Consider the following 13,712-nt stretch of genomic DNA (forward strand, 5'->3'; position numbering starts at 1 on the left):
TGGAAACGCCAAAACGTTGCGCAACGACAACTCCAGCCGCTTCGGCAAATACATGGACATCCAGTTTGACTTCAAGGTGAGTGGTCACAAACACACACGCGCGCGCACACACAATGACCGAGTATGTTCCGGTAAGAGGGATACCAGTACATATCCACTGCCAGTCCTTCCATATTAACTTGTACAGTAGGTTTTTATTTTTCCACTCCTACGTTACTGTACTGTCCACGGGGCTCGTTCGTTTCCTGGGGGCGTGTACACCTGCATGTGGCTCTGTGTCTGTCTCAGTATCCCAGCCTCACCTCTCCTCCTCCCCCGTTCCCCGGTTCCCTCTCTCCTGGCGGCAGGGTGCACCGGTAGGGGGCCACATCCTCAACTACCTGCTGGAGAAGTCACGGGTGGTGCACCAGAACCACGGAGAGAGGAACTTCCACATCTTCTACCAGCTGATTGAGGGGGGTGAGGAGGACCTGCTGCGGCGCCTGGGCCTGGAGAGGAACCCCCAGCAGTACCAGTACCTCGTCAAGGTGGGGGATACCAGAGCTTCGCTCTATGGTTGGGTCTGGAATGGGACACGGTTCACTTTTGGACCAGAGTCTGTCCAGCTGTTTGGGGCTCAGGTCAAAAGTCGTGCAATCGTGTGGGATTTGAGATTTATCCCCGAGTCTCTCCTTCAGGGCAGGTGAGGTGTGTCTGTAGCTGCAGTTATCCCTGCCTTCTCTCTCTCTCTCTCGTCCATCCATCTCTCTCTCACTGACGTTCTCTACCGTGTGCTGTCTCTAGCCCAGTGGGAGCCTGTTTAATGGACCCAGTGTGTTGTTAGTGCTGCTATAGAGACGCTCTCAGGTGAAGGAGATGTCTATCCCTCCCCCACTGAGACCTACAAGACTTCTGCAAAAACACACACACACGCGTACGCACCGATTTAGTCAGCCAATAAACGTGTGTGTGAATCTACAATTTAGTACGCATACATGTACAGCCTGTGGAGAGAAACCATGCAAAACATCGAACTGCCCATCTCTCAAAAAAACATGTGTAAATCTCTTCACCTTGGTGGATGTTTTTGATTGAACTTTGTTTTGCACTCGCCTGACGAACACGAGCGCCTGTCTCCCTGTTTACCAACACCGATTTCAGCGGTCGGCTGCCTTTGGTCGAGGGAGGTTTTGATGTAGCCATGTGGTGTTTTTGGGTCTCAGGGGAACTGTCCCAAGGTGAGCTCCATCAACGACCGCAGCGACTGGAAGGTGGTGAGGAAGGCCCTGTCTGTCATCGGCTTCAGCGAGGACGAGGTGGAGGTAAGAACCTGTCTGTTGTCACACTCAGACGTGACGTCAGCCACTGAGGTGTGCTACCTCGAATACTACTACTGAGTACTGGTTCCCTTTGACTCTGACCAATCACGTCTGTGCTTTGGGTTCCGCCCTCTGTGCTTTGGGTTCCGCCCTCTGTGCTTTGGGTTCCGCCCTCTGTGCTTTGGGTTCCGCCCTCTGTGCTTTGGGTTCCGCCCTCTGTGCTTTGGGTTCCGCCCTCTGTGCTTTGGGTTCCGCCCTCTGTGCTTTGGGTTCCGCCCTCTGTGCTTTGGGTTCCGCCCTCTGTGCTTTGGGTTCCGCCCTCTGTGCTTTGGGTTCCGCCCTCTGTGCTTTGGGTTCCGCCCTCTGTGCTTTGGGTTCCGCCCTCTGTGCTTTGGGTTCCGCCCTCTGTGCTTTGGGTTCCGCCCTCTGTGCTTTGGGTTCCGCCCTCTGTGCTTTGGGTTCCGCCCTCTGTGCTTTGGGTTCCGCCCTCTGTGCTTTGGGTTCCGCCTCTGTGCTTTGGGTTCCGCCCTCTGTGCTTTGGGTTCCGCCCTCTGTGCTTTGAGTTCCGCCCTCTGTGCTTTGGGTTCCGCCCTCTGTGCTTTGGGTTCCGCCCTCTGTGCTTTGGGTTCCGCCCTCTGTGCTTTGGGTTCCGCCCTCTGTGCTTTGGGTTCCGCCCTCTGTTTTGTTTCTGCACCTTTTGTGCTGCGGTTGTGTGACTGTCTGTATTGACCAATGAAGGGATCTTATCTTACAGGGGATAAAGAGAGGGCGTGGTCGTGGTGAAAGAGCTGATTTGGGCTTTGTGCGAGTGTCTCTTGCACTTTCATGACTGTAGTCTGGGCTTGTGGCCAGAGCTCAGTGTGTATCAGTTCAGAAAGGGAAAGGGGGGAGAGCAGGTGGTTATCTATCGTATACAGTACTGACACACACACACACACACACACACACACACACACACACACACACACACACACACACACACACACACACACACACACACACACACACACACACACACACACACACACACACACACACACACGAGGCCAACTTCACTATATGCTTGCATGTGGGGGGAGGATGGTTGGCCCCCTTTTAGTTAGATTAGGCTTTATTAGGCTCTAACCCTATAGTTTAATACGTTCAGCCATCAAGATAGCGTTGTCTTTTAGCACATCGCAATAAAATGTGTTATCTTATCATGCCTAATCTTCACGTGGCTCTCCCTCTTTCTCTCTCTCTTTCGCTCTCTCCCTAGGAGCTGTTAAACATTATTGCCAGTGTTCTTCACTTGGGCAACATTCAGTATGGAGGAGAAGACAGCGGCAATGCCTACATCACTACAGACACACAGATCAAATACCTGGCGAGGGTATGACCCCCCCACTTACTACAGTGTACCCATGGAAACACTACTCCTACACTCAGTCAATCATGTACCATGTCGTTACTCTCTTCCCCTGGCTCTGTACGTCCACTGCTCATTGTCTCAGTAGGATGGATAACATTGACGCTGGTGTTGTGATGTTGTTTTTGCTGTTGACGTTTTGCAGTTACTCGGTGTGGATGGCTTGGTCCTGAAAGAAGCACTCACACACAAGACGATCATCGCCAAAGGGGAAGAGGTAGGCTGGAACCTTCTCTGCGTCAGTGCTCTTTTATATGCAGCCCGGTGAGAGACGTTCTATAGTCAACATGTATAACGGCATACAAAGGACTGTTTCCATTGTTCTGTGTGTCCATGTCTGATCTGTGTGTGTGTGTCCATGTCTGATCTGTGTGTGTGTGTCCATGTCTGATCTGTGTGTGTGTGTCCATGTCTGATCTGTGTGTGTGTCCATGTCTGATCTGTGTGTGTGTGTCCATGTCTGATCTGTGTGTGTGTGTCCATGTCTGATCTGTGTGTGTGTGTCCATGTCTGATCTGTGTGTGTGTGTCCATGTCTGATCTGTGTGTGTGTGTCCATGTCTGATCTGTGTGTGTGTGTCCATGTCTGATCTGTGTGTGTGTGTCCATGTCTGATCTGTGTGTGTGTGTCCATGTCTGATCTGTGTGTGTGTGTCCATGTCTGATCTGTGTGTGTGTGTCCATGTCTGATCTGTGTGTGTGTGTGTGTCCATGTCTGATCTGTGTGTGTGTGTGTGTCCATGTCTGATCTGTGTGTGTGTGTGTGTCCATGTCTGATCTGTGTGTGTGTGTGTGTCCATGTCTGATCTGTGTGTGTGTGTGTGTCCATGTCTGATCTGTGTGTGTGTGTGTGTCCATGTCTGATCTGTGTGTGTGTGTGTGTCCATGTCTGATCTGTGTGTGTGTGTGTGTCCATGTCTGATCTGTGTGTGTGTGTGTGTCCATGTCTGATCTGTGTGTGTGTCCATGTCTGATCTGTGTGTGTGTCCATGTCTGATCTGTGTGTGTGTCCATGTCTGATCTGTGTGTGTGTGTGTGTCCGTGTCTGATCTGTGTGTGTGTGTGTGTCCGTGTCTGATCTGTGTGTGTGTGTGTGTCCATGTCTGATCTGTGTGTGTGTGTGTGTGTCCGTGTCTGATCTGTGTGTGTGTGTGTGTGTCCGTGTCTGATCTGTGTGTGTGTGTGTGTGTGTGTGTCCGTGTCTGATCTGTGTGTGTGTGTGTGTGTCCGTGTCTGATCTGTGTGTGTGTGTGTGTGTGTGTCCGTGTCTGATCTGTGTGTGTGTGTGTGTGTGTGTCCATGTCTGATCTGTGTGTGTGTATGTGTCCTCCAGCTGAAGAGCCCTCTGAACCTGGAGCAGGCGTCGTCGGCCCGGGACGCCCTGTCTAAGGCCGTGTACGGCCGCACCTTCACCTGGCTCGTCAACAAGATCAACGTCTCCCTGGCTTACAAGGTAACACACACACACGAACTAACGTCCCGTTTACCGCTGACCCCCCCCCCCACTGTTGGCATGATATCCCTAAATCTACCCTAATCTTCTCACCCTCTTGTCAGCCTGCACTTTTGACCTATTAGCTGGCCATTTCATAGACTGTGGCGGTAGGGCTCCCCCTTGTGGATGTGTTGTAGTACTACGTGTCAGAGCAGTAACTCTCATTCAACGGCACTGCGTTTCTGTACAGGCTGTTGTCTGATGGGGATGAGGTCAGTGCATATTTGAGCTGTGAGGTTCTCTCTAACCGTAATGCGTCTAGTCCATGTCTGCTGTGAGTTTGTCATTTCGGCGGTGCTTACCATGCCATGTTTAGGAATGCACGTTAACCAATGACGAGCTACTCGTTTTATTCTGAGTCTGTTGGCTGACTCTGTCGCTGAGAAGTTTACGAATTGCTCCTTCATGAAAGCTGTCATTTCTTCTTCTAGGATGAAACCTATAAAAACGCTTCAGTCATTGGCCTGCTGGATATCTATGGTTTTGAAGTCTTCCAGCACAACAGGTACCAGAGGAATATAGAACTCATTTTCCCATCATCCGGTGTATCTTCGACAGCGTTTTACCATTTACCGGCGTCTAACGGTTCACCTGTAATCGTGTGTTTGTGTCACAGTTTTGAGCAGTTCTGCATTAACTACTGCAACGAGAAGCTGCAACAGCTCTTCATCGAGCTCACCCTCAAGTCCGAGCAGGATGAGTACGAAGCGGAGGGAATCACGGTGAGACTGCTCTCTCTTTCTCCTACCAGGCCGTCTCGATCTCCATCCCCTCCCCTCTCAACCCTACGTCTCGGAGGGACCTTCCCTTCCCTCTACTGCACTCCTCTATATTTTCCTTCTCCCTTTACCACTCCCCCTCTCTTCTGTCTCGTCCCTCTCCTTCCACCTTCTCCCTTTACCACTCCCCCTCTCCCTCTCTTCTGTCTCGTCCCTCTCCTTCCACCTTCTCCCTTTACCACTCCCCCTCTCCCTCTCTTCTGTCTTGTCCCTCTCCTTCCACCTTCTCCCTTTACCACTCCCCCTCTCCCTCTCTTCTGTCTCGTCCCTCTCCTTCCACCTTCTCCCTTTACCTCTCCCTCTCTTCTGTCTCGTCCCTCTCCTTCCACCTTCTCCCTTTACCACTCCCCCTCTCTTCTGTCTCGTCCCTCTCCTTCCACCTTCTCCCTTTACCACTCCCCCTCTCCCTCTCTTCTGTCTCGTCCCTCTCCTTCCACCTTCTCCCTTTACCACTCCCTCTCTTCTGTCTCGTCCCTCTCCTTCCACCTTCTCCCTTTACCACTCCCTCTCTTCTGTCTCGTCCCTCTCCTTCCACCTTCTCCCTTTACCACTCCCTCTCTTCTGTCTTGTCCCTCTCCTTCCACCTTCTCCCTTTACCACTCCCTCCCTCCCTTCTGTCTTGTCCCTCTCCTTCCACCTTCTCCCTTTACCACTCCCCCTCCCTTCTGTCTCGTCCTCTCTCCTTCCACCTTCTCCCTTTACCACTTCCACCTTCTCCCTACCCTCCCCTCTTCTGTCTCGTCCCTCTCCTTCCACCTTCTCCCTTTACCACTCCCCCCTCCCTCTCTTCTGTCTCGTCCCTCTCCTTCCACCTTCTCCCTTTACCACTCCCCCTCCCTTCTGTCTCGTCCCTCTCCTTCCACCTTCTCCCTTTACCACTCCCCCTCTCTTCTGTCTCGTCCCTCTCCTTCCACCTTCTCCCTTTACCACTCCCCCTCTCCCTCTCTTCTGTCTCGTCCCTCTCCTTCCACCTTCTCCCTTTACCACTCCCCCTCCCTTCTGTCTCGTCCCTCTCCTTCCACCTTCTCCCTTTACCACTCCCCTCTCCCTCTCTTCTGTCTCGTCCCTCTCCTTCCACCTTCTCCCTTTACCACTCCCCCTCCCTTCTGTCTCGTCCCTCTCCTTCCACCTTCTCCCTTTACCACTCCCCCTCCCTTCTGTCTCGTCCCTCTCCTTCCACCTTCTCCCTTTACCACTCCCCCTCTCCCTCTCTTCTGTCTCGTCCCTCTCCTTCCACCTTCTCCCTTTACCACTCCCTCTCTTCTGTCTCGTCCCTCTCCTTCCACCTTCTCCCTTTACCACTCCCCCTCCCTTCTGTCTCGTCCCTCTCCTTCCACCTTCTCCCTTTACCACTCCCCCTCCCTTCTGTCTCGTCCCTCTCCTTCCACCTTCTCCCTTTACCACTCCCCCTCTCCCTCTCTTCTGTCTCGTCCCTCTCCTTCCACCTTCTCCCTTTACCACTCCCCCTCCCTTCTGTCTCGTCCCTCTCCTTCCACCTTCTCCCTTTACCACTCCCCCTCCCTTCTGTCTCGTCCCTCTCCTTCCACCTTCTCCCTTTACCACTCTCCCTCTCTTCTGTCTCGTCCCTCTCCTTCCACCTTCTCCCTTTACCACTCCCCCTCCCTTCTGTCTCGTCCCTCTCCTTCCACCTTCTCCCTTTACCACTCCCCCTCTCCCTCTCTTCTGTCTCGTCGCTCTCCTTCCACCTTCTCCCTTTACCACTCCCCCTCCCTTCTGTCTCGTCCCTCTCCTTCCACCTTCTCCCTTTACCACTCTCCCTCTCTTCTGTCTCGTCCCTCTCCTTCCACCTTCTCCCTTTACCACTCCCCCTCCCTTCTGTCTCGTCCCTCTCCTTCCACCTTCTCCCTTTACCACTCCCCCTCTCCCTCTCTTCTGTCTCGTCCCTCTCCTTCCACCTTCTCCCTTTACCACTCCCCTCCCTTCTGTCTCGTCCCTCTCCTTCCACCTTCTCCCTTTACCACTCCCCCTCCCTTCTGTCTCGTCCCTCTCCTTCCACCTTCTCCCTTTACCACTCCCCCTCCCTTCTGTCTCGTCCCTCTCCTTCCACCTTCTCCCTTTACCACTCCCCCTCCCTTCTGTCTCGTCCCTCTCCTTCCACCTTCTCCCTTTACCACTCCCCCTCCCTTCTGTCTCGTCCCTCTCCTTCCACCTTCTCCTTTACCACTCTCCCTCTCTTCTGTCTCGTCCCTCTCCTTCCACCTTCTCCCTTTACCACTCCCCCTCTCTTCTGTCTCGCCCCTCTCCTTCCACCTTCTCCCTTTACCACTCTCCCTCCCTTCTGTCTCGTCCCTCTCCTTCCACCTTCTCCCTTTACCACTCCCCCTCTCCCTCTCTTCTGTCTCGTCCCTCTCCTTCCACCTTCTCCCTTTACCACTCCCCCTCCCTTCTGTCTCGTCCCTCTCCTTCCACCTTCTCCCTTTACCACTCTCCCTCCCTTCTGTCTCGTCCCTCTCCTTCCACCTTCTCCCTTTACCACTCTCCCTCTCTTCTGTCTCGTCCCTCTCCTTCCACCTTCTCCCTTTACCACTCCCCCTCTCTTCTGTCTCGCCCCTCTCCTTCCACCTTCTCCCTTTACCACTCCCCCTCTCTTCTGTCTCGTTCCTCTCCTTCCACCTTCTCCCTGTCAGCTCTGTATGACTGTCTACACGGGGATTGGTTGCCCGCTCCACGTCTCAGAACAGGAGGGCTGATCATACACCAGCACTCTTACTGAGACGCTTTGTGAATACGGGCCCATGAGGGAGCTGAGTGCAGAGGGCCGTGGGAGAGCGATTCATACCCAGTCAGTCATTCGTCAAAGGGGGTGTTATTGTACAACGTGTAATGTGGGCTGTGTTTGATGATGATGATGATAATGTGGTGGTAAACCTGTTAATAAAGTGTGTGTGTGTGTGTGTGTGTGTGTGTGTGTGTGTGTGTGTGTGTGTGTGTGTGTGTGTGTGTGTGTGTGTGTGTGTGTGTGTGTGTGTGTGTGTGTGCGGCAGCAAAACAGCCATGAAGGTTTGTTTGACCGTATGCATAGCGTGTGGGTTCAGAATGTCCTCCTTGTCCCGGATTCTCAGCATTCTGTAAATGTTTTGTTTCCCAACCGTTAACATGTCGGACAGTTCCGTCTCCTAAACAAGCCATTTTTAGATGCCGTTGTGTTCCTTGCTGTCTCACAGTGGGAACCCGTGCAGTACTTCAACAACAAGATCATCTGTGATCTGGTGGAGGAGAAGTTCAAAGGCATCATCTCCATTCTGGTGAGAATCCGTTTCAAGCTTTAACGTAACCCTTTTCAAGTTGACCTTTCACCTCTCGCCTCTTGGCCCCTCTGTGTCTGGTATGTCCTGCTGTCACAGTCAACTGTCCATCTAATGTATTTCTCTCTTTCTCTTTCATTCTCTCTCTCTTTCATTCTCTCTCTCTTTCATTCTCATTCTCTCTCTCTCTTTCATTCTCATTCTCTCTCTCTCTTTCATTCTCATTCTCTCTCTCTCTTTCATTCTCATTCTCTCTCTCTCTTTCATTCTCATTCTCTCTCTCTCTTTCATTCTCATTCTCTCTCTCTCTTTCATTCTCATTCTCTCTCTCTCTTTCATTCTCATTCTCTCTCTCTCTTTCATTCTCATTCTCTCTCTCTTTCATTCTCATTCTCTCTCTCTTTCATTCTCATTCTCTCTCTCTTTCATTCTCATTCTCTCTCTCTTTCATTCTCATTCTCTCTCTCTTTCATTCTCATTCTCTCTCTCTTTCATTCTCATTCTCTCTCTCTTTCATTCTCATTCTCTCTCTCTTTCATTCTCTCTCTCTCTCTCTCTCTCTTTCATTCTCTTTCTCTCTCTCTTTCATTCTCTTTCTCTCTCTCTTTCATTCTCTTTCTCTCTCTCTCAGGACGAGGAGTGCCTGAGGCCAGGGGACGCCAGTGACATCACCTTCCTGGAGAAGTTGGAGAATACTGTGGGAGGCCACGCCCACTTGACAACGTGAGTCTACGCCCATACAAGCGCACGCGCCCAAACCTCCCTCTGCTAACAGAGCAACAGGAGACGTCGTGAGAGCTGGCGGTCAGTTGACTTTGTCAGGACACAGAAGCCCGTAGACACTACATGAATCAACAATGTTGTAATGCTTGGTCTTCAGTAGTGCATAACTATTAAAAACGAAATATCTGTTGGGAACAAAATGCACACGAGTTAAAGGAGAACTCCTCCCATTAGTCCGTTGTAAACATAAGTCGTGTTCATTCGGTACCAAATGGAAGAAAACGGGTTGAAACCGGGAGGGATTACCTGAAAGTGTTTTAATAAGAAAAGCTTGTTTTATTTTTCCTTTGCAAAATGTTTTGCTACGGTGTCTATGGTGTGCCCTGACAAATGGTCACGTTGTTGGTGTGTTCCTCGTAGTCACAAGCTGGCCGATGGAAAGACCCGGAAGGTGATGGGCCGAGAGGAGTTCAGACTGCTGCACTACGCTGGAGAGGTCAACTACAACGTCAACGGTGTGTGTGTGTGTGTGTGTGTGTGTGTGTGTGTGTGTGTGTGTGTGTGTGTGTGTGTGTGTGTGTGTGGCGCAGCAGCAGCGTCAATTGTTATGGGGAAGCGAGAGGGAGAGGAAGGATGTTCTGTAGTGGTCTGTCACTGTGTGTGTAATCATTCTTTCCCACAACCTTACTCGGAGTGCATGTGCTCTTCCTCGCTCTCTTCCCCCTCTAGGCTTCCTGGACAAGAACAATGACCTCCTCTTCAGGAACTTGAAAGAGGTGAGAGGGAGAATTCAGGCCAAAAGGGGAAAGGATTAAGATAGTAGATGTATGATATGATATGAGAATAGACCAGACTCTGAGATTGTGTTCTTTCACCGTGTGTGTGTAGAACAGTGTGGTAGTTCTAGTCGCAGTGAGCTGTACTCATTCTCTGTGCGTTGTCCATCCACAGGTCATGTGTATGTCTGATAATAAGATTCTGACCCAGTGCTTTGACCGGGCGGAGCTGAAGGACAGCAAGAGACCTGAGACGGTGAGAACAGCCATTACCCTGTAGTACCACTCAGAGGGCAAAGGTCATAGGAACGCCCATGGGCACGCACCAATACATGCGTGTCTGCAATGTACCCCAAAGCATAATATATATATATATACACGTCCTGTCTCATACACACTTACAAACAGCCTCTTGTTTATGCTCTGTGGATCTTCCTCCCTCCACACTGAAGGGTTGAGTGAGTGACAGGGGAATCTCTGCTCCCCGCTCACACACTGAGGAATGCCCTGACACTCGGTTGCCCTACACACACACACACACACACACACACACACACACACACACACACACACACACACACACACACACACACACACACACAGTGGAAGCCCATTGGTCGTGGGTCGTTGGTGTCGAGTCCGTTGACTTGATTGTGTTCATTGTTGACGAGACGCCCTCTCTCTCTCTCCGTCCCTACCCCCCAACCCTGTCACTGCCCCCAACCCTGTCACTTCACACTGGGACCTGTGTTCTGTCCAGTCTCGGCCTCGGTCCAGCCAGCAGCCGTCCTTTCTGCTCCTCTCCTCTTCCTGCACCTCTCCTCTCTACACCCCTCGCTCGGTGCTCACTCTCTTTCTCTCTCTTCCTTTGTGCCTGTCTCTGCCTCCAGGCAGCGACCCAGTTCAAGACCAGCCTGGCCAAGTTAATGGAGATCCTGATGTCCAAGGAGCCGTCGTACGTGCGCTGCATCAAGCCCAACGATGCCAAGCAAGCAGGTAGGAAGGAAACCGATGCGTTGCTCGCTGTTGCTGTCAACAGGGTCGTATTCATTCGGGCACACCGGAGCAATATGTTTCAAAACGTTCAACGGAGAACTAAAATGGGCGTTTCTGATTTGGTCATGGTAGTCCCTCCTTGTTCCAGTACATTTGCATCATTTTGGTGCCTAATGAATACAGTGTTTCACCTATATGCATTTAGCGGTGGCGCACCGCTGCATGTATACATGTTCATGAATTTTTCGGGATGGTAAAAACTCTTTCAGTGTAAACTTAAACGACTTAAACCAGCTATAAAAGATGTCTTAATGTTTTTTTAAAAATAAGATCATCTCTGAGAACTAACAGTCACCAAAAAAAACTAGACAGAATCAAAAATTCTAAAAATAGCTTGTGGCCTCTGTTTGATTTTGTTATGTTTAAGTAATTCCGATCACATAAGAACACGGCATAAGCCATTGCTGGAAATGAGCTTTGAAACTGCAGTTTTTCTCTTAGCCACTTGACAAAATATGTAGAATTGCCGGGAACTAGCTTTAAAACTGTGAAATGGTCTCTCAGCCGTTAACTATGCCATCGGCTACCACACGTAGGTTTTCTGTGCCAGCTCAATATAACTTTTTCAAATAATATCTTGTCTGTTTTTGTGTCTACGTTTCTTAAATCTGACCTTGCATTTTGATTGTGTTCAGTGACATCAATGGCACCACTGTGCTTCAGACTGCATTGCTCAGTATATCGAGCTGGCCTTTGTCAATAGATGGCCTTCCTACTGTTGCTCTTTCTCTCCTCACGCCTACCCTCTTTATTGTCCGTTGTCTGCTTTTCTGGGACTAAGTCGGATCAATTGTGTTTTTCTATGTTTTGCTTGAATAAGCGTCACACGTTACTGCTAACAACTGTAACAACAAACCATTCAACAGAAGCAAAAATGGAAAATGACAATGTATTGCAATCTCACCAGTTATGTACTACTGTAACTTGGGCTAATGTGGTTTCTCTCCCTCTCCTCTCTCTCTCTCACCTCTCTCTCTCTCTCTCTCTCTCTCTCTCTCTCTCTCTCTCTCTCTCTCTCTCTCTCTCTCTCACCTCTCTCTCTCTCTCACCTCTCTCTCTCTCTCTCTCACCTCTCTCTCTCTCTCTCTCTCTCTCTCACCTCTCTCTCTCTCTCTCTCTCTCTCTCTCTCTCTCTCTCTCTCTCTCTCTCTCTCTCTCTCACCTCTCTCTCTCACCTCTCTCTCTCTCACCCCTCTCTCACCTCTCTCTCTCACCTCTCTCTCTCTCTCTCTCTCTCTCTCTCTCTCTCTCTCTCTCTCTCTCTCTCTCTCTCACACCTCTCTCTCTCTCACCCCTCTCTCTCTCTCTCACCTCTCACCTCTCTCACCTCTCTCTCTCTCAGGACGGTTCGACGATGTTCTCATCAGGCATCAGGTGAAGTACCTGGGTCTGATGGAAAACCTCCGTGTGAGGAGAGCTGGCTTCGCCTACCGCCGCCACTATGAGACCTTCCTCCAGAGGTGACTATGTCTCGGAGCTAGTCCTGCCTGACCCGGAGCTAGTCCTGCCTGGCCCGGAGCTAGTCCTGCCTGGCCCGGAGCTAGTCCTGCCTCTTTCAGGCTTGAATGTAGTTCACTCGCATTACAGGTTCACTCAATGGCAGATGAAATAATTATGTTAGCAAATTAATACACCTGCAAGGGATTGACGAATCTCCACAACTATTCAAAGTTAGTGAAATAACCTAAATGTAATATTTTGCATATAATATACCAGTGTGTGTTGTTTTTGTCCATCCCTGGCAGGTATAAGTCCCTGTGCCCGGAGACCTGGCCTAGCTGGCAGGGCAAGCTGGCAGACGGAGTCTCCACACTGGTCAAACACCTGGGTTACAAACCTGAGGAGTACAAACTGGGCAGGTGAGACCCTTACCCAGTGAAAACAGTCATGGCGTTACACACACACGTGCTAATTCTAGTGACATGCATGTATCTCCCATTAGTTTATCTACATCCCATCTCCCCAACGAGTTCAGTGTCCACTTTGTGTTGATCTAATCCTGCAACTCTGCCTCCTCTCAGGGAAAGTCTAAAGTCCATTATGTCGTCAGGGCTGAACTAAATCCCTCCCCGTACTGAACACGCTCTGAATGCCCCTGTGTGTTGTATAAAGGCACACTGCCAGCTGAGTGGCACTCCGTTTGCTTTTACAGATCCAAAATCTTCATCCGTTTCCCAAAGACCCTGTTCGCCACAGAGGACGCGCTGGAAACGAGGAAACACAGCCTCGGTGAGAGAGTCACATATCACATGGTCTTAGTTGACGGGCCGTCACCTGCTGTCTCTCCGGACTGTAGTATCCCAACCCTCTGAACATCTCTCTCTCTCTCTCTCTCTTTCTCTCTTCAGCCAGCAAACTGCAGTCATCCTGGAAGGGCTACAGCCAAAAGACCAAATACCGCAAACTCAGATCATCAGGTAGGAGGGCTACCCTTAACCTCTACGTCCGTGTCAGCAAGCATTTAGCTCTTCTGTCGTCACTGTGCATGTCTATTCGATCACTCTTGTCCTGTTATATATATATATATATATGCCATTTAGCAGACGCTTTTATCCAAAGCGACTTACAGTCATGTGTGCATACATTCTACGTGTTCAGTTGGATGTTTCACTAAGCCTCTCAGAGTAGGAGTGCAGGCTTCGGATCAGTTTTTATCACAATGAATAAGATTGCATGGACAGAAGGGACCTGATCCTAGATCAGCACTGCTTGATGCAGACGGGCCCGGGTCTTGATTCTCTCGCCGCTGGATCTCAATGAACTCGGGTGAAATAATAAGTCAATTGGTAAATTGTGTGTCCCTCTCCAGCGGTTGTGGTCCAGGCGTGGTGGAGGGGCATCCTGGCCTGTAGGAGGGCACAGCGCAAGAGGCAGGCCGCCAACACCATCCGCAGGTGGGGGCTCTACTGGGC

General features: G+C 50.7%; 1 protein-coding gene across 9 annotated transcripts in view; it reads left to right on the forward strand.

Annotated features, from left to right (window-relative positions):
- LOC124006406 (unconventional myosin-Ic-like) overlaps nt 1–13,712 on the forward strand; it is an 87,785-nt gene that overhangs the window by 66,738 nt on the left and 7,335 nt on the right. For all 9 annotated transcript variants that reach the window (XR_006833773.1, XM_046316406.1, XM_046316411.1 and 6 more), the window contains 19 exons: nt 1–76; nt 348–527; nt 1,203–1,301; nt 2,557–2,670; nt 2,852–2,923; nt 4,039–4,158; nt 4,632–4,705; nt 4,817–4,922; nt 8,165–8,245; nt 8,877–8,968; nt 9,389–9,483; nt 9,698–9,744; nt 9,920–10,000; nt 10,635–10,740; nt 12,143–12,260; nt 12,546–12,659; nt 12,953–13,029; nt 13,149–13,217; nt 13,610–13,694. The exon at nt 1–76 is cut by the window's left edge and continues 5 nt beyond it. Coding sequence is in view for 8 of the 9 variants with exons in the window: in XM_046316406.1 (XP_046172362.1) it covers nt 1–76; nt 348–527; nt 1,203–1,301; nt 2,557–2,670; nt 2,852–2,923; nt 4,039–4,158; nt 4,632–4,705; nt 4,817–4,922; nt 8,165–8,245; nt 8,877–8,968; nt 9,389–9,483; nt 9,698–9,744; nt 9,920–10,000; nt 10,635–10,740; nt 12,143–12,260; nt 12,546–12,659; nt 12,953–13,029; nt 13,149–13,217; nt 13,610–13,694 (1,806 nt within the window). In the remaining variant the exon portion in view is untranslated. The remainder of the gene's footprint in view (nt 77–347; nt 528–1,202; nt 1,302–2,556; nt 2,671–2,851; nt 2,924–4,038; nt 4,159–4,631; nt 4,706–4,816; nt 4,923–8,164; nt 8,246–8,876; nt 8,969–9,388; nt 9,484–9,697; nt 9,745–9,919; nt 10,001–10,634; nt 10,741–12,142; nt 12,261–12,545; nt 12,660–12,952; nt 13,030–13,148; nt 13,218–13,609; nt 13,695–13,712) is intronic.

Source organism: Oncorhynchus gorbuscha, linkage group LG19 (assembly GCF_021184085.1).
Source record: "Oncorhynchus gorbuscha isolate QuinsamMale2020 ecotype Even-year linkage group LG19, OgorEven_v1.0, whole genome shotgun sequence".
Classification (NCBI taxonomy): domain Eukaryota; kingdom Metazoa; phylum Chordata; class Actinopteri; order Salmoniformes; family Salmonidae; genus Oncorhynchus; species Oncorhynchus gorbuscha.